Source organism: Rhinoraja longicauda, chromosome 29 (assembly GCF_053455715.1).
Source record: "Rhinoraja longicauda isolate Sanriku21f chromosome 29, sRhiLon1.1, whole genome shotgun sequence".
NCBI lineage: Eukaryota > Metazoa > Chordata > Chondrichthyes > Rajiformes > Arhynchobatidae > Rhinoraja > Rhinoraja longicauda.
Window position 1 is genome coordinate 10,026,457 of NC_135981.1, and position 19,692 is coordinate 10,046,148.

At 37.5% G+C, this 19,692-nt stretch overlaps 1 protein-coding gene across 3 annotated transcripts in view; it reads right to left on the reverse strand.

Annotated features, from left to right (window-relative positions):
- The window catches only part of LOC144607816 (26S proteasome non-ATPase regulatory subunit 11), a 52,646-nt gene that overhangs the window by 17,752 nt on the left and 15,202 nt on the right, over positions 1-19,692 (reverse strand). For all 3 annotated transcript variants that reach the window (XM_078424930.1, XM_078424929.1, XM_078424928.1), the window contains exons 2-8: positions 18,081-18,182; positions 15,403-15,527; positions 13,918-13,989; positions 7,598-7,655; positions 2,288-2,482; positions 1,315-1,459; positions 74-134 (exon numbers count right to left, since the gene is read on the reverse strand). In XM_078424930.1, coding sequence (XP_078281056.1) covers positions 74-134; positions 1,315-1,459; positions 2,288-2,482; positions 7,598-7,655; positions 13,918-13,989; positions 15,403-15,527; positions 18,081-18,182 — 758 coding nt within the window. The remainder of the gene's footprint in view (positions 1-73; positions 135-1,314; positions 1,460-2,287; positions 2,483-7,597; positions 7,656-13,917; positions 13,990-15,402; positions 15,528-18,080; positions 18,183-19,692) is intronic.

Sequence of the window (19,692 nt, forward strand, 5' to 3'; positions counted from 1 at the left end):
CACAAAATCTACACAGGGAATCCATCCTTTCCTCTCATTCACTGCCTTGAATGAAACCAAATAATTATATTACCTGTCGTCCAGCATATCGGAGAGCAAGCTTCCCACTCACTAATATATGCACATCCTCTGGCCTGAAAGGAAAACAAATGCATTTATTATAAACTGCCTTGTAATTTATCCTATTACAACAATCAAAAGAATACGCAAGTCCCACAATAAAACTCTCCATCGTTGTAGTCTGAGATGCACAGCAATTCTGCAGAATATTCCTAAACGCGCGATTCTTATGCAATTTATTTTAATTAAATGTGATCAAACAGGTTTTCTTCATAATCTTGAATATGTCTGTGGAAAGAAAGTCCAGAGCTGAAGTTTGTAGATCTATTCAAGATCACAAAGAAAATTGATGTTTGATCATAGATGATTAAAATAAATTGAACAAGAATATGCATTTCCGAGACAAAAATTAATCACTAAAATTATCCTCCAAGTCAGTTTTTCTCTCCTCAAGGTACTTTGAGTTTAGAGATACAGCGTGGAAACAAGCCCTTCGACCCACTGAGTCCACACCGGCCTGCGGTCACCCATACACTAGTTCTATCCTACACACTAGGGACAATTTACAGAAGCCAACCTACAAACTTGCACATCTTTGGAATGTGGGGGAAAACTGGAGCATTTGGACAAAACCCAGACACAGGGAGGACATACAAATTCTGTACAAACAGCATCAGTAAACAGGATCGAACGTGGGTCTCTGGCGCTGTAAGGTAGCAATTCTACAACTGCTCCACTGCACCGACACTGCACCATCCCTATTTTCTCAACAGTTTTAGATTTTTAAATATGGAATTTTGTCCTACCTGTGATTTGAGTATAATCAAATGGAATATATTCATTAATTAGGTTGCCATTAATTATACATTTGATCAACTTTCTTCTTTCAGAAGACTATAACATACACTAAGTATCATGGTGCTTTTAATGAAGTGGCTTCAGCTATGTTCACTAAAGGCATTTGCTGCAAATGAACATGAACCCCATCTCCAGCCTAACAATAAAATGTTTAGGACATGGCCACTTCAAAGAGAATGGATTAGAATTAGATTACAGAAATTGGGTTTTTTTTAAATCACAAGAGATCATGTTTTATACATTCAACTTACGACACCAACCCGTTTGGGTTTGAGCCTAACTACGCCCACAGCTACCCTATAAAAACTAGACCATTAAAATTCAATTGACAGTATTGTTCCCCAAGATACAATACTACTTCTGCATAATCAACGGAGCAAAACTGTTCAAACTTACGTATTTAACATGATTTTGCAGAGTAGCATATATTTCAATGCTGTAATAGCTTTAGGGCTATCAATAGAGTCATAGCCTTCGAATGCCTCGTAAAAGTAAGAATATGCAGTCTTCCAATCCTTCTCTTCAGCAGCATGGATAATACCTATATGTAGAAGCAACACACATTAAAGGAAAATTTTAAAAAGGTCATTTTAAGTCATACTTATTTTCTTGGCTGGATCAACACATTTCCTATCGTTCAAATATGTACGAAAGGAATAGGCATAGGGAACCCTAACCAGTATTACTCCTAATTGTAATAAATTTAACCACATTAGAAATCAATCATAATCATTCTCAAATTGCTTCATGACTTATCTGGCTAACAATGACCAGGTGAGCCAAACATTTTATATTTTATTTCACAAATTGGTGTGGTTATGAGGTTTCAGCAATTCTAAACAGAGGAAAATATGAAGAATAAAAGGATGCAGTTGATAGTCCTTAATGCAAAGGGGGCAGTAGATGATGTTCACAGGTGGTCAGGTAGTTGGCGAGATACAAGTAATTCCCCCTTTGCCCGTGAACTGCAAAGGATCACCAGCTTCAGAAAAAGGAAAGAAAGCATGCAGGCACAAATGTTCAAAAGGACACTGGCGATGCGGCAATCTAAAATTTACTTTCAACGCCAGGCCAAATTTAAAATTCATAAACATATGTAAAATGCAAGTCTCTGATGTTCTTTTATCTACATGGAAGTACCAACGTCATTTTAATACAATTACATTCACTGGTTTATTCCTGTATTAGGGCGTCCAGAACTACATGCAATAATATAAATGCAGCCAAACTAAAATTCCATAAAGCTGCTCACTCACACTTAATATATTTAAATTCATTTAATTAGAACTTAAAAAAAAAAAAATCTTAATCTCAAGATCTCAGCTGTCCTATTTTATGCAAAAGCAACTAAATATGAGACAATCTATACCTGACTGCATATCGAGTGCGGCTTGTAGTTTTGGTGGACAATAGATGGCATTTGCAGTTGTTCGCGCTGAGGTCAGAGCAGCTCGTGCCTTTGGCAAATTACTCAGTGCATGATATGTCTTGCTCTCTAACAGTTGAACTTCCACCAAAAGTGCCTTATCATCCATCTTCTTCAGTTCACGAAGCAACTGTGATCCTGAAAAATATTAGAACTTTGGTTTTTAAAAAAAGCTCCAAAACCATATGCTGAACTTTCTTAATGGTCAGCTAATCCACTTAAGAATCATTACTGCCGATTTCTGTTGTGCTTAACATGCACAGGATACACCAGTTTGAACGGGTATTAATCCTGGAGATGATTACATCAAGGTTTCTTTTTTTGAAATTCTAGTTCAGATAGATTTATTTTAAAATTATTTCCTAGTCACCTGCCCAAATTTCACAAATGTATTACCTTCTATAGCAGGGTGATCAAAAGAGGGAAGGACATTAACAACTTGTAGTTACTAGCACCAATTACTGGGGAAAATAGCCAGCAGTCTCTTTTCGAGCCTTTTTTTGGAAAAAGTTGTGGTTTCTAAAGAATGACCAAAGAAAATACTTTAATTTATCTGAGCACAAGGTTCCAGTCTTCCTCATTTTTCAATTGTTACATTCGTCAAATATGGTGAATAGATAGCACCCAAAGACCAGACTCAAGCAAAATAAATTGAGCTGACATCAGTGCACTGTACTCTTTCATTTGAGAAGTGAAATGAAGATTCTGAAAACTCTTGCAGGTAAACCAAAGAGATCCCAAAACATTCTGTTAAAAGTACAGCAGAGGATTTATTATTCCCAGTAAGGTGGCCAAATTTATCCTAACAACATCAATAGAGTTAACCTTTGTCACCATCACATTGCTGTTTATGGATCCTTGTTGTTTGCAAACAGATTTCCATACATTCAACTATATTAACTACAAACGGCTTGAGTGGCTAAAAGGCCCACATGACATCCAAAAACTATGAAAGCCACAACACCAATACTGGATTTTTTTTTGCCCGATTTAAAAAAATCTTGGTGAGCTGGTAGATTGAAATAGAGATTTTTCAGCAATGACTAGTCAGCTTTTCAAAAATGTCAGGTTCAAAATTAACGAGATCACAAAGAAAAAAGTTAAAGTGAACAAGTAACAAGGTAAAAAAGTAAATCCTCTGCAGCAATCCTATTAACAAGAAGCATGAAGGATTACTGAATTTAAAAGTAAATCAATAGATTGTCCACTGGATAGTTTGCTACATGGTTTACTGTATCTGAAGATAAAGGTGTTCAATTCCTGGACTAAAATAATTGGCAAGTTAAATGAATGCTAAACTAAAACTAAACTAAGTCACCACACATAACTTAATAAACTCTTGAATTTAGTGTTATGAATTTACAGATTTTCAAACTGACTAATGGTTCAACAGACTATGTGAGGAAAGTTAATCAAAGAAGTTCAAATATATTATAATATTTGGCAGGAGGAGATGCAAATAGACCATCCAGTATTTCAAGATGTTCTGTCATTCTTGTGAATCATGAACACCCAAGTCTCCATTTATTTTACTTTTATTCAACATTTCATTGCTCAATACTAAATTAAGCAAAATACATTAAAGTTCTCAAAGAACAAGCGTCGACTCATCCGGTGCCATTTTCTACATTTCCATCATACCTTACAATATGCAATTAGATATGATATAACAAGAAAACTGCCCAGCTGGAGGATTGAGACGAGTATGGAAGCAGGGCCGAAAAGTCATTCGGAATGACACCATTTGAATCTAGCATAATCGCCATTTAAATCAACACAAAACCAAATGTCTAAACCAAGACTAGACACAAAGTGCTGCAGTAACTTAGCAGGTCAAGCAGCATCTCTAGAGAAAAAGGATGGTTTGGGTCAGAACCCTTCTTCACACTACTCGAGTCTGAAGAATGGTTCCGACCCGAAAAGTCACCCGTCCATTTACTGCAGAGATGCTGCCTGACCCGCTGGGTTACTCCAACATTTTGTGTCTATCTTCGGTACAAAGCAGCATCTGCAGTTACTTTCAACTCATCACACTCTACCAAGACTTTCAGGCTAAGATCTACAATGCAATCAAGAACAAAAGAACTGCACAATCAGCAGATTATTCATCGTATGATAATTCAATGACGTTGTATCACTGGATTGTCATTCTAGGTGTATCATGTTCTATTCTCAGTTTTCAAATAATTTTTGAATATGCAAGCCTCTCACGTTATTATGTGGTACAGGAGGAATTGTAAAAGATATATCCAACAGCAATTACTTTAATTATTGAAGTCTAATGGCATAATCAACTTCTAATCCACCATAAATGTTATTACCCAATATCCACACACCTACTACAGCAAAAACAATTAATTCAGTAGACATGACACCTGTCCAATTTATCTTATAGATTACAAGGACTTTAGGGACAGTTGCATTTTCCAAAATATAACTTCAAAATTGTGAGATAAATCTTGTAGTTCCTCCAGACCATATTCCCACAGTGACTTGTAAATCTACTGATTAAATGGTTGAGGAACTTGAAATATTTCTATTTAGATAAAAAATCTTTTGGTGTTCCAAAGGCATGCATATTAGACTTCAGCCTGTGCTGCCCTTGGTATTGCTGTTAGAAAGTGAAAAAAAAATTGCACCCGCTCAATATCTAGCCACCTTTCTCTCAAGATGAAGACTCCAACAGGATTTTATACCTCCAACACAACAGCACATATTTCAAGATGCGAGGGAAACAAGAACACATTTATGCAGCTCAAATTATACAGGAAGCTGCAACCTTCAACATTCTTAACATTGAAGTCATTACTCCCCAAATTAGCACAAAGGAAATTATTCTGAACTATTTAGCAAAGACCAATTGGTTGCAGAACAGTTTAGTTGAAAATAATTGCACAAAGGAAGATGCACAAAAATCGAAGCAGCTCCATTATTTACTGGCAACAACTTGTATTTATATGACACCTTTAATGCAGCAAATTTACCCAGGCATTCCTGAACAGAATTTGACAAGTTACTTCAAGGGTTAGGGAAATGATTCAAGAGTTTAGTCAAATAATTGGGTTCTAAGCAGCAGTTTAGAGAAAAGTGGAGAAATCTCCCGTAAAAAACGTTATCATTTATGAAACAAATTAAAAGAAGGAATGGTCAAAACCAGAATTAGTAGGGAACAGATTTGTGATTAGCTAATAGGGCTGGAAGAGATTATAGAGCTAAATGGAAGATGGCATGAAGATTAGAATTTCTAAATTGAGGCACTGTTCAACATGGAGCCACGGTAGGTCATCAATTCCAAGACAAATGGATCAATGGGATACATGGAAACAAGTAATAGAGTTTTAGATGAACTCAATACTAAAGTTAGAATGGGGACGATTACCAGGAACAAGCACATCTAATAGGTCACAACTGTTTGGGACAAGAAAATAGCAATGATGCAGGTTTGCAGGTTCAATTTTATCCTGATATTCACCAGGAAGTTTGGATTTTAGGACTTCAGTTGTAAGGAGACTGAATAGACTGGGTTTGTTTTCCCTGGAGCAAAGGAGGCTGTGGGTAACCAGATTGATATATATATATAAAATTATGAAAGGCATAGCTGGGGTAAATAAAATCTTTTTCCTGTGACAGGGATGGTAAAAAAATGATGGCATATATTTAAGATGAAAGGGAGGAGATTTAAAGCGTATGCTAAAGGAAAAGTATAAAAACAAACAAAGAGCAACTGATATCCAGAATGTGCTGTCAGAGGTGGAGGTGGCAGATACAATTAGAATATTTACAAGGCATTGAGACAGGCAAGAAAAAGTTTGGTTAAGTGTCAGACAAATACCAGGTAAAGAAATGAAGTTGGTGGCCAGGATATTGAGTCTATGACATTAATCAAAAATAGTTTGGATCTTTCCAAGTTTAGAGAAAATCTCTGTTAATCTAATATTGGATGTCAGACAAACACTGACAGTGTAGACAAAATGGAGAGATTGAGAGAGGTAGCTAAGTAGAGCTGGGTATCAAATGCATGGAAAATATGGATTTAGACAATCTTGTTGAGAACTGGCATGTGATGACAAATGTTTAACATTGGAACAAAATGGTTTAATATGTGGGTACAAAGAAATAAAAATGTGGTCTTAAAAATGTATGAAGAACAGTGGACAAATGCAAATATACTGTAATTGCTGAAATGGAAATAAAAACAGCAAATGTTGAAGATACTCAAAAGGTCAGGAAGCATTTAGAAGGATAGAAATTATGTTTATTTTCAATGCTCTTTCATTAGAATGTTCTGATGAAAAGTCATTGCCCTGAAACATTAACTATTTTCTCCCCATGGATGTGCCCGACTTGCTGAGCATTTTCAGTATTCACTGATTTTATTTTCTAGGTAACTTCATATCTCAGGTAGGTCTTAATATTATCATACTCCTCTCCTGAAAATGTATCCAGTAACAATTCATTGGATTATTTAATTTATTTACTTTATGCATCTTTTAGTATGCAAAGTACTTTGACGTTCTTCAAGTTCAAAGAATCGTATAATCTTTTCGAACTGTCTAATATGAAGTATAAATTTAAAAACAATGAAAATTCAGCTTTCCTGGATGAGAGAAATTCTGCAAATAATGCCGCTACAATATACTGGTCCCTACCGGATGGTGTGTGGATAAACCATGGTTTTAAGCAACAGCAATTTATGAAAGTTTAGAGTGCTGCCCTCTAGTGGATTATCTATGTACTGTGCAAAAAAAACTGCACAATGGTGTTTCACCCACCTTGAAAATAATGTGGTCAAGAAATATTTTTGTGATATACCTCACAAGTCATTACATATTGCATAAGGTCAGAAAAAAGTTGAAATATACAGACTGTTCAGAGTTTTACCAGATTATCTACACTTAAACACAGATGCTTATCTGATTACTGCATTCTCTCGTTATGCATTCTCAAGGATCATCAGTCGTACACAAGATTTATCCCAATACAACGGAAAAATTATTTCTCAAGAACACACATAGCCTAACCCAGTCACTAAGATTTCTGCCTAATAATAAAAATAACTTTTTGTTGACAAACTAGTGATTACCATGACGTTGAACAATTTTGGGAAATTCTTGGGTTCTAATTTAACCAACAGGAATTTTGAATTGAAGTTACGTCTCTTCCCCACATCACCAACCCCCACCCCTGCTGCCGCAGTGATCACAGCTCCCATTGTTATCTACCCAAGAGATGAAAGGCAGTGTCAATAGTTACCTAATTGCAATGCCTCCTGGTACCTCTTAGTGTCAAAGTACAGAGAAACCAAGCGAGCCTGTATAGGAAATATTAAGATGGTTAAAATGTGTCTGTTTCAGCTGAGTTTGAATGCAAGTCAAAGTGTAACACTTCTGGAAGTACAGTAAAAACGCAAAAAGTCTTTTTTAATTCTGCTGATGAAAATCCATTATAATGCACCTTCAGCAAGCTTTCAGATGTGAGAGATTATCTTACAGCCATTCTAAAATGGCTAAGCCGCCACTACCACAGAATAAAAACCCTTTTTTCTGAGGTATGGTTACATTGTAAAAATAAATGTTATATATTTTATATATTTCTAATAAATGAGGGTAAATGTGAGTGTTAGACGCTTTTTTTGGAGTGAAGTGAATGAAATACTTGCTATAACTCAAGCTAGAATTGCAACTGTTCCATTGCCTTTGCAGTCAAAAACTCAATGCTTCCAAGGCAGGAAACTGCTGACCAAGTTCTGAATAGAGGGTCTTCAATAGAAAATGTGAACGGTTTCACTTTTCACAGATGCAGAACGTTTCCAGCATTTTCTGTTTCCGTTTTAAGGACTGAGTGATGGGTTATTGCCATTATGTTTTAAAATCTCTTTTTTGAAACACTGAATTCATCGACCTTGAGGTCAATATAAACACACAAAATATACCCCAAATTTATGGAAGCATTGTGAGCGCAAGTGAAATAAAATTCATAAATAAAAATACTGATATGTTCAAAAGTGCATAAGTCAACAAATGGAAGAATTTTCCCCCCAAAAAATTAAAAATACCTTCAAGGTATTTAAGCAGCTGAAGTGCAGAGGTACAACACAAAGATTACCAAAGTAAATCAAATAAGGCTGGTCTCCTTGTGTGAAGTTTCAGTTGAAGCATCTCAAAAGTGCATGCAAAGTCAACGTTGTAAAAATTTTTATTGCACTAGTTTTACATTTATTTACAAGTCGATGGTATGTCAGAAGCTCGATAACCATCAAACATTGGCAAATGCATCCAGTTCACACAAACTAATCAGAAGACACTACAGATCTCTGCCAAATTGGATTTGTATTCAGTTCCATTCTTCTTTTAAATACAATTCAGATTCTTCAGCCTCATTACTAATAATTAACCCAGGAAGTGAGCTCATGTTCACATAAAAGTGAGCTTACAAATTTTTAGGCGTCAAGCTGAAAGCTTATTTATTACATTCAGCCTAAACCAAGACATAAATTCTCCTCAAATTACCTTCAGAAGCTGACAAATGGCATTACTATTTATCATTCTATAAACTATTGGAAGCAAGGTTCATTAACATTTAATGAATGATAAAGCTCATTGAGCAGATAACAATATTTCACAAAATATTCAGACTCTGCTTACAATGGAAATATATCAAATGCACACTTCACTAACTACTGATGTTAAATCTGTAAGATATCCAAGTGATAAATCGAAGCCAAATTTGCTACACTTTATATGATTGCTTGTTTCCTTTAATACCCTTGGAAAATGTTTGAGGAAAGGTTTTATTCTAATCCAGTACCTCAATTCAAGTAACTAAAGTACAGAAAGCTACCGAGAATAGATTGGTTGATTCTTATAAATCTGCTTTGCTAAAGAAACAATAATGTCTGGGTTTGTGAGATTTGTTGTATTTGCATGTATTATTGTCAAGGATGCAGCTCGATACAAACAAAACAAAATCTGCAATCTTCTCTCATCTGGCACACAAGCAAATACATCACAATACTAACAACTGATATATCCATGCAATGTGGACTACATTCAATATGTGACTTTCACTATCTTCTGATAAAATTAACATACTCTAACCCAAAATAATTAAAGTGCACGTTTTGAAAAGAACACAGGTTCACAAATCAATGAAGGGTACCACTCGAGTTGAACCATGCAACACATCAAAATATTACACCGGGAAGATTTCAGATCCTCTTCCACCAAAGCAGTACCTAGCGATAATATTACCCTGCTGCATCGTCCGAGGTGAGAGGATGATTATATGGTTGATTGTCCTCACAGGATCTAGCAAAGGATTAAATATAGGAATAAAGAGGTTCTTCTGCAGTTGTATAGGGCCCTGGTGAGACCACATCTGGAGTATTGCGTACAGTTTTGGTCTCCTAATTTGAGGAAGGACATCCTTGTAATTGAGGCAGTGCAGCGCAGGTTCACGAGATTGATCCCTGGGATGGCGGGACTGTCATATGAGGAAAGATTGAAAAGACTAGGCTTGTATTCACTGGAGTTTAGAAAGATGAGAGGGGAACTTATAGAGACATATAAAATTATAAAAGGACTGGACAAGCGAGATGCAGGAAAAATGTTCCCAATGTTGGGGGAGTCCAGAACCAGGGGCCATAGTCTTAGAATAAAGGGGAGGCCATTTAAAACTGAGGTGAGAAGCAACTTTTTCACCCAGAGAGTTGTGAATTTGTGGAATTCTCTGCCACAGAGGGCAGTGGAGGCCAAATCACTGGATGAATTTAAGAGAGAGTTAGATAGAGTTCTGGGGGCTAGTGGAATCAAGGGATATGGGGAGAAGTTGGGCACAGGTTACTGATTGTGGATGATCAGCCATGATCACAATGAATGGCGGTACTGGCTCGAAGGGTCAAATGGCCTCCTCCTGCACCTATTTTCTATGTTTCTATAATATATGTAATCCCCTGAACTACTATACATCAGCGCAACTCTACAGATTACCTATTACATTTCAGCAAAGTACAACTTTACAATATTAGCCATGTCAGGTTCACCACTGCAACTCTCCAGACTCAATGCTTGAAAGTAGCACAAATGAGTTCCCGATGCCTTAATTAAATCTCACTGAAAGACACCTCCACTTTGGATGTCAAATGGCAGTTAAATCCTGCACCCTTTTCATTTCACCCCAGGTTAATAATACATTTGACACACACAGAGAAAGGAGAAAATGATGAATCTATATTGCCATCTTTCTGCATTTAAAATCCTTTGGAAAGATAACAATTACAAAGGAAGTATATACCTCAAACGTCTTCCAATACAGCCTCAAATTGGCTTCTAGAAGTTACACATATATTACTGTTTATCTCTCATACAAATATCTCTAACTTAGAGGCACTTCTGGACATTACCATATTATTCATCATTCAGGATCTTGGAGTTCACGCACCTTCAGGATAATAGCTGATCAAGTCCTACCTTGCTTATTTAACAGAAAACTTCCCATCAACTCCATCCTCCCCACCCCCTACCTGAATTAGAAAACTTCAAATGATTCTTTTGAAATCCAGACATTGTGCAAACTACAGACTTGCTACACACACCTCCACAGACTCCTCTGTCAAGCTCCTCAAGTTTGTGGATGACACAACCCTGATTGGACTGATCCAGGATGGGGAGGAATCTGCCTACAGACGGGAAGTGACACAGCTGGCGCCTTGGTGCCATCGTAACAACTTGGAGCTCAATGCTCTTAAGACAGTGGAACTAATTGTAGACTTTCGAAGAGCTCCCCCACAACTTCCCCCACTCACCATCCACAACACCGTAGTCACATCTGTGGAGTCATTTAAGTTCCTTGGAACCATCATCTCCAGGGACCTTAAATGGGGGGCCAACATCGACTCCATAGACAAAAAGGCCCAACAGAAGATGTACTTCCTGCGGCAACTGAGGAAACACAATCTGCCACAGGCAATGATGGTCCAATTCTATACTGCTATCATTGAGTCCGTCCTCACTTTCTCCATCGTGGTCTGGTTTGGCTTAGCCACCAAGCACGACATCCGGAGGCTGCAACGGATCGTTCGATCAGCTGAGAAGGTTGTTGGCTGCAACCTTCCCCCCATTGATGAACTGTATACTGCAAGGGCCAGGAAGCGAGGGGGCAAGATCATCTCTGACCCCTCTCACCCTGGCCACAAACTCTGAAGCACTTCCCTCCGGACTGTCAAAGCCACCACAGTCAGACATAAAAACAGCTTTTTTCCCACGAGTAGTAGTTCAACTCAATAACCAAAGTCTGCAGTCTCTTTTTTGCTCTGGTTTATTTTCACCCACATGTTTAGACCGTAATGTTGTATCCTTATTGTTTTGATATGTTTATGCTTTATTCTTAATTGTTAACTGTATGTTTGTGTTGTCATTTGTGAGCGGAGCACCAAGGCACATTCCTTGTATATGCACATACTTGGCCAATGAACTTATTCATTCATTCACAGCATCAGACTTGGAACTTACTCGGAGAACCAAGATGAACCATTCGAATGATTTTAAAGCAATGAAAATATACTTTGAGTTACTGAGCTGGATGATCAGCCATGATCATATTGAATGGCGGTGCAGGCTCGAAGGGCCGAATGGCCTACTCCTGCACCTATTTTCTATGTTTAATACATTGTACCAATCACGCACAATATGCTGAATCATTGTGACTTCATTATATGCAGAGTCCATTGTTTTCACATCAGTTGTGAACTAACTGAACAAGTGCAAGATGTCATTTCCATATATTTCTTCCACTAACAGCCATCTTACCAGTACTATCAGATGTGGAGCTAACAGGCTCTTGATTCAGTTACTTCTGATTTAACTCTCAAAAATAGATTACTAACTATAGAAAATCAATCTGCTCAAGGAACTCAACTGGTCAGGAAGCATGTGTTAAGGGAAATGGGGTTGAGATGCTGAAGGGTGTTGACCCGAAATATCGACTGCCCATTTTCCTCCACAGATGCCGCTTGAACCTTTGATTTTCTCCACCAAAATGTTTTCTTGTTCAAGACTACAATTTCTGCATCGCATGTCTCCAGATCGTTGACTAAGCATGTGTTATCAATTTGACCCAAATTGCAGTCATAAAAACTATTGGCAGATCTCCTAAACTCAATTTTTCTTTGTATAGCTCTCTGCACTCCAACTGCACTGGAATTGTGTATAGGTAGTGGCAGTTTTTAAATGTTTTAAGGCAACAAAAGAGCATTACTTTTCTGTTCACTTAAAAGCCCAGGCTTAGTGCAATCTAAACTTTAATGAAGAGACACCCACACTATTCAGGGCTACTGAAGGTTGGCACAATAATGCATTATGTTAGAGAACAAAGAGTATTATGACCTAGCCATGATCATATTCAATAACTGAGAAGGCACAAACAGCCAAATGGTTTCCTCCAGTTTTTATCTTGTATTCTTATCTATTACAACATTCTCCAATAATATGTTAGGATTTGGAATAATGTTCAACCACAAATGAATCTCAAAATTTCTTTTAACAGATTTTTAATCCTAGTTTTCAAATTCATCCATACTGCAAATTTCCTCGCTGATAACTTCTTGCATCCCTCTAACAGCACTCGGCAAGACAACTTCACATATTATTCCAATAAATTGCGAAGCTTTAAAAAAATTGTCCAGTTATGTTTGCAATTTAAAAATGTTACAACTAATCATTCAATAAAACATTAAAAAGGTTAATGTCAGTTTACTCAGTCTCTGCTGAAGTGTTTCAATTTAATAACAAAAATCAACTTTAAGTTAGTAACCAGATATTAAAAAGGTACAAATGCAACAGCTATTTCCAGAACTTAAGCCAACAATTTAGTTTATAATTTTAGGTGTTCATTTTAGAATTTCAGATTGTAAAATTTTGCAGCTTAATTTTAAGAGCAAGAAACACCATACTGAATTTATACAAAGTCGAAACAAAGTTCGACCATGAAAGCGTCCGAATGAAACAGTTGTCAATCTGGAAAATTTTGTCCCTCGCCATTAAATTCCTTGGTTAAAACAGCAGGATAACGTCAAGCCCAAAGAGTTCCTGCTTATGCAGAAATGGAAGAAAAGGCATAAGAGTTACGTCCAAGTTAATTCAATTTCATTCACTTTCACAGAAAAGCGGAGTACTTCACATTCTAAGGATCCAAAATTCAGATTCTAACAGTCTCAACAATCAATTGCCCTTTATGCAAGAGAAAAATATTGTTAATTTGCTGAAAATGTGATTAGTTAACTTCATAAAATTATTCATGATTAAAGAATTCACATAATCCTGATGAGTTAACTATGAAGAGTCCCTCAAAATCTCTCTAAAAAGCATTACTTTTGGTTTACCGGTTTGACTAATTTGGTAAAGAATGTACTAAATTAACATTTATGGATAGATTAAAAATAATTCACCAAACTAATTAGTTTGGAAGACAATTGTTGTTTTGAAAACCTCAGTAATCTTGGGTGAATTGGAGACTTAAATTAGATGTTATTCCAATTTTAATTTCCTCAAAGATCAATGTTGAAGTGGAAAACATACCTCCAAAGCCTGTCGCAGGAACGTCCTCTTCTCAGATTTCGCCCACTCAATGCATTCTAAACATAATTCAACCTGTGAACGCCAAGATAGGCAAGTACAAAGGAAAATGCAAGTTAAATAATCCTTGACTGTAGCACAAATTGTAAAAAAGCTAAATGCAAAGAAAAACGAAGTGCCAATGTGAAGGTCAGCAGTTTGCAAAAATCAAGTATTAAAAACATTCGTCAATACTATAATTCAATCTAGACAGGATTTGCAGGAATGGATGTCTCAAAGCACTTCAGAGCCAAATTTCAAGAAGGATGACAGCCAATCTACAGAGAGACTTGGGCCTTTTGGAAGGGTGGGCTGAAAGATGGCAGATGGAGTTTAATGCTGATAAGTGTGAGGTGCTGCATTTTGGTAGGACAAATCAAAATAGGACGTACAGGGTAAATGGTAGGGAATTGAGGAATGCAGTGGAACAGAGGGATCTGGGAATAACTGTGCATTGTTCCCTGAAGGTGGAATCTCATGTGGATAGGGTGGTGAAGAAGGCGTTTGGTATGCTTGCCTTTATAAATCAGAGCATCGAGTATAGAAGTTGGGATGTAATGTTGAAATTGTACAGGGCATTGGTGAGGCCAAATCTGGAGTATGGTGTGCAGTTCTGGTCGCCAAATTATAGGAAGGATGTCGACAAAATGGAGAGGGTACAGAGGAGATTTACTAGAATGTTGCCTGGGTTTCAGCACTTAGGCTACAGAGAGAGGTTGAACAGGTTGGGTCTTTATTCTTTGGAGTGTAGAAGGTTGAGGGGGGACTTGATAGAGGTTTTTAAAATTTTGAGAGGGACGGACAGAGTTGACGTGGGTAGGCTTTTCCCTTTGAGAGTGGGGAAGATTCCAACAAGGGGACATAGCTTCAGAATTGAGGGACAAAGGTTTAGGGGTAACATGAGGGGGAACTTCTTTACTCAGAGGGTTGTGGCTGTATGGAATGGGCTTCCGGTGGAAGTGGTGGAGGCTGGCTCGATTTTATTATTTAAGAGTAAATTGGATAGGTATATGGATAGGAGGGGATTGGAGGGTTATGGTCTGAGTGCAGGTAGATGAGACTAGGTCAGGGAGAATGGTCGGCGTGGACTGGTAGGGCCGGACAGGCCTGTTTTCATGCTGTAGTTGTTATATGTTATATGTTATATGTTAATCTACTTACAGCAAAGCCCCATAAATAGCAATGAAATTGTGATGTCTTTCAATTATGTTAGGCGAGGGATTATTATCAGTTGGAATGACAGTTGTTTCCTGCCGCCAACCTCACTCCCATCTATGCGAGCGCAAGAAGCAGTAAGACTCATTAATTTGGACTTATGTATGAGATGCAGTGACCAACAATTTTTGAACATGACATTAATCCTGCACTAATTAGACCCCAATTTTACTGAATCAAAACATCAATTAAATAAATATTGGTTAACTATATCCCAGTTTAGTTAGTTCTTACCTCCTGACCAGTAGCTGCTTCCATATCCAGAAACAAGTCGAGCAGCGACCGAACCAACCGAGCAGCTTTAGCTTTACTGATTGAATTCAGGAATGGTCTGACATATTTCAACAGTCCCCCGAGTTCTTAGGATATGAAAAAGATTTCACACAACTAGATTTTACATTTTACTACTATAGCTTTCAAAACTTCATAAAATTTTCAGAATGTTGTTTCCTAGTACAATTACAACTTCATGATCACTTTCACAAAATAATTTTCTGAGATTGTGCACCTCCTTAGCTTATATCACCTGATTACCAGCAAAATTGCAATTATTGGAGTAATAGAGAAAAGAAGAATGAAAGTTTCAATTACTTTGCTGCTTAACAAAATAATTCTGAATTAAGTGACATAGTTAAAAAGTTTGAGGTGATAATTTTTGGAGAGGGTAGCGATAGATTTAAGCAGCATTTAAGAACTGGCAGAGCATTAAGAACAGAGCCTTTTGGAAATTGGTTAGCTACGTTGCAGTCCAAGAGATAAATCAGCAGCAGAACATGGTGGAACTAGAGTGGCAAGATATCGAACAAATGAAAGGAAAGGTTCAAAATAGTGACTTCAAATATGTGCATCTTAGATAGGTCATAATAACTAGGTAGGCAATTTACTGCTTTTAGTGGTCATTGCAAGTGGTTAAAGCTTTTAATTAATTGTAGTTGCACATGATTACAATGAACAAAATAATGCCTCTCAATTGTGCACATTAACAGCATAGGAAACGACAATAATAGAAACTCAACAGAAATATTTCCTCTTGATAAAACCTCCATCGTGCATGGTGGTCGGTGCAGCAAATGCAGACCTACTGCAAAATTGTGCATGACCTCAGAGATACACAATGCTCTTATTCCAATGATTCATTCAGTTTGTACCAAACTAGTCACAATTAAGGAAAAGCAGACTACAGAGTATAGCAGGGTTATACACTTATTCTTTCATTGGCCCAGACTACAGACTCTCTTATTGCAGGACAAGCCAATCCCAGGAATCATTTTGATGAACCTTCAATGCACTCCTTCGATTGCACCTTCAGAGAAAACGTCTTTAAACTTGGTTTTGTCTTGAACCAGTGGATAAGGAATTAAACTTAGCCTTGGCTTTCATCTGAAAATGCACCCAAGACTAAGATTTACCCAGGCAAAACCCAGAATAGATACTCAGCCTCAGCTCTGTGGCATGAAAGCTACAGCTAGGTTTAATTCCCCACACATTTGATCAAGATAAAACCAGGTTTGATCACATTCTTGACGAAGTTGCACCGATGAAAAAACATTTATGTTGTCAGTCTATGTAGGCCACTCTTTTAAAAATTCAGTCCAGTGTTGACTCATATCCTTTGCATTGCCCTGAAACAAGAGTCCAATTGCTCTAAATCCGGGTTATTTTAATAATCATAGCCAATTAATCATAGCCATTAGCGGGTAGCTTAAATAGCCTTATAAGATAAACACATATATTTTAGGCATAAGCTTTAGGTATGATAGGTAGGGTGGCAGTATGTGAAAATTTATAGACGGGCAGGCTGCTTTGAACAGACATATTCTTGTTTAAAGCTTAGGTAGATACAAAACGCTGGAGTAACTCAACGGGACAAGCAGCATCGCTGGAGAGAAGGAATGGGTGACGTTTCGGGTCGAGACCCTTCAGACTCTTGTTTAAAGCTTACAATCAATAAACAGGAGTGCAAATTGAAAATATTCTGATATAGAGATGGGAATGATATCCAGATAATAACTTCAGAATTTGATCCCTACATTGCGAGGGGTACAGGATCAGATCAACAATTCAGTATCTGAGATTGTGCAAACAGCAGGAACTCTTGCGAGACAGAGAATGAAAATCTGTATAAACTAATACTATCCAATAGCTACAACGTATTTTAAAATCAGAGAGAAGGACAGACAAATGGAAGGGCATCCAGTATGCTGACCATGTCACTTTGCAGTGGATGGCTAATCAAAAGGAGAGGAAACATAATGCAGTAGTTGTGCAGTAACAAATTAAGAGACACTAATGCAGAAAAATATGGTATACTTTATAACCAGAATGCAGAATGTCACATGTTATCTACCAGGACACAGTCAGGTTCATATTAATTAACTTGAATCAGTATTAGAGAGGGTGGATCCGGTTATATACCTCAATAGAACCAACGCAAAGAAAGGCAAGAAATCATATTCAGCAAGTGCTCCGAGCCAAATCAAAGGACCCCAAAGACAATATTCCTGAATTATCCAAGCCTCTGACAATAAAGATTGGAGTGATGCATGCACTTGGAATCAGAGGCTTGACCTTTTACTGAGTCTCTCATGCAGGTTTTACGTAGAGAGTATACTTGCAGATACAATTGCTTAGGACACACTTTCTAGAGTAGTTATCTTGACAGTTTAGTTACAATAATCAAGAATGAATGATAAACAAGAGGCAGAATACAATTCCAATTTAAACAATCTGAAACAGAACGCAACTAAGCAGAATTTAACTTCTCAGTGAACCTGCAAAATCATGATTTGTTATCACTAAGAAATAGAACATAAAAAGTAGGGCCATGCAGTTAATTTTTAACAATGCTGTCAGACATTATGTGATTAACATTCCTATCAAAATACTAACTAGATGATCAGTGCCATATTTACCTGCTGCCTGCCCCGTCTTGGCTAAGAGCCCCCCAAGCTCCAGAATGCTCTGCTCTTTAACACGAACAGCCTCTTCATCATCTTGCTGGATATCTCGTTTCACTGGAAAATTTAAAAAAAATCTATTTAGTACCATTGGAAAATGTGGTAACTCAGGCATTCATCACTTCAAGGTTTTTCTGCATCAGAAGGATTATTTTCCAGAGAAGTTTCCTTGACGATTTTGTTAACAATAGAACAGGAAAGCCCGAATAATACATTTGACTTTTTTTATTTTTATTATGCTGGAATATCAAATATTATCTTTAAAAGAATAAGTTAATAAAACATGTTTCTTTATAGTCCAGCTTCCCAAATGCACTCGTGTGCAAAAACACTCAAATACTCTTCATCCGTTAAACATCAAATAGTAAACAGTACGTTTTTGCATGTTTTGGCATCCCTGTGTGGTATCTCAGCTGCACGGAGGCAGAGAGGAAAGCTCTTCAGCGGGTAGTCCATAGAGCTCAGAGGACCATCGGAACACAGCTACCAGCCTTGGAGGGCATCTACAACACACGATGCCTCAGAAAAGCCACCAGCATCCACAAAGGCTCTTCACACCCCTGCAACAGTCTGTTCGAACTTCGACCAGACAATACAAGGCCTTCTACGCCCACACCTCCAGACTCAGGAACAGCTTCATCCCCAGGGCCATAGCTGCTATGAACCGGTCCTGCTGAGCTGGATGGTCACATCGCACAGTGAACCGGCACAGATCTACTTGCACTTTATTCTGTTTTAAAACTGTTCTAATTTGTTTCATTGGGTTGTTTAAATTAATACTGACTAGCTAATTAATTTATTGCATCGTATGGCAGGCGCATTCCCAATCTCGTTGTACCCCTGTACAATAACAATAAAGATATATTGTATTGTAATGTATTTTAATCCAAGAATTTATTTAATGATAAAAATCTGCGCTCACAGATCTCACAGGACGGCATTTACAAGTATTGGTATCAATTGTTGAGGACTATCTGCTCGGTACTGGAGGTCTCATACGTTAAGGTCACCAATAAACTCCACAAAAGATAACAAATCATGAATGACAGCGATGTAGCTAGTGGACCTGCTGCTAGAACTGTGCTACAATCTCTGGTTTAATCATGGCCTTGAATGCTGCCAATATGCAGTTTGTAGGTTCTCCCTGTGACCACGCAAGTTTATTCCGTGGATTTTTTAGGTTAATTAACCATTGCAAATTGCCAGTGTGTAGGACATTGGCAGTCTGGGTAGGGATGGAGAGTAAAAATGGGATTAGTAAATGGGTGGTTGATGGTCAGTGTGAATTTAATGGGTCAAAGGGTCCATTTCCATGCTATATCTCCCAATGGCTCCACGAAACCTTTGATGGGAGCAGCAAAAACTCTCCTTCCCATTCCCATAATGACCTTTCTATCCTTGATTCCCCGAATATTGCGAAGTGTCATATAAAAGCAACAATGACATTTTGTCTAAATGACACATACCACTGAACTTGTACTTGACAAAGTGACATATTAATACTTCAATTCCATAAAAGTTTGTCTTGATTAAGTAATAAACTGCTGGTAATAATTAGTTGAACATG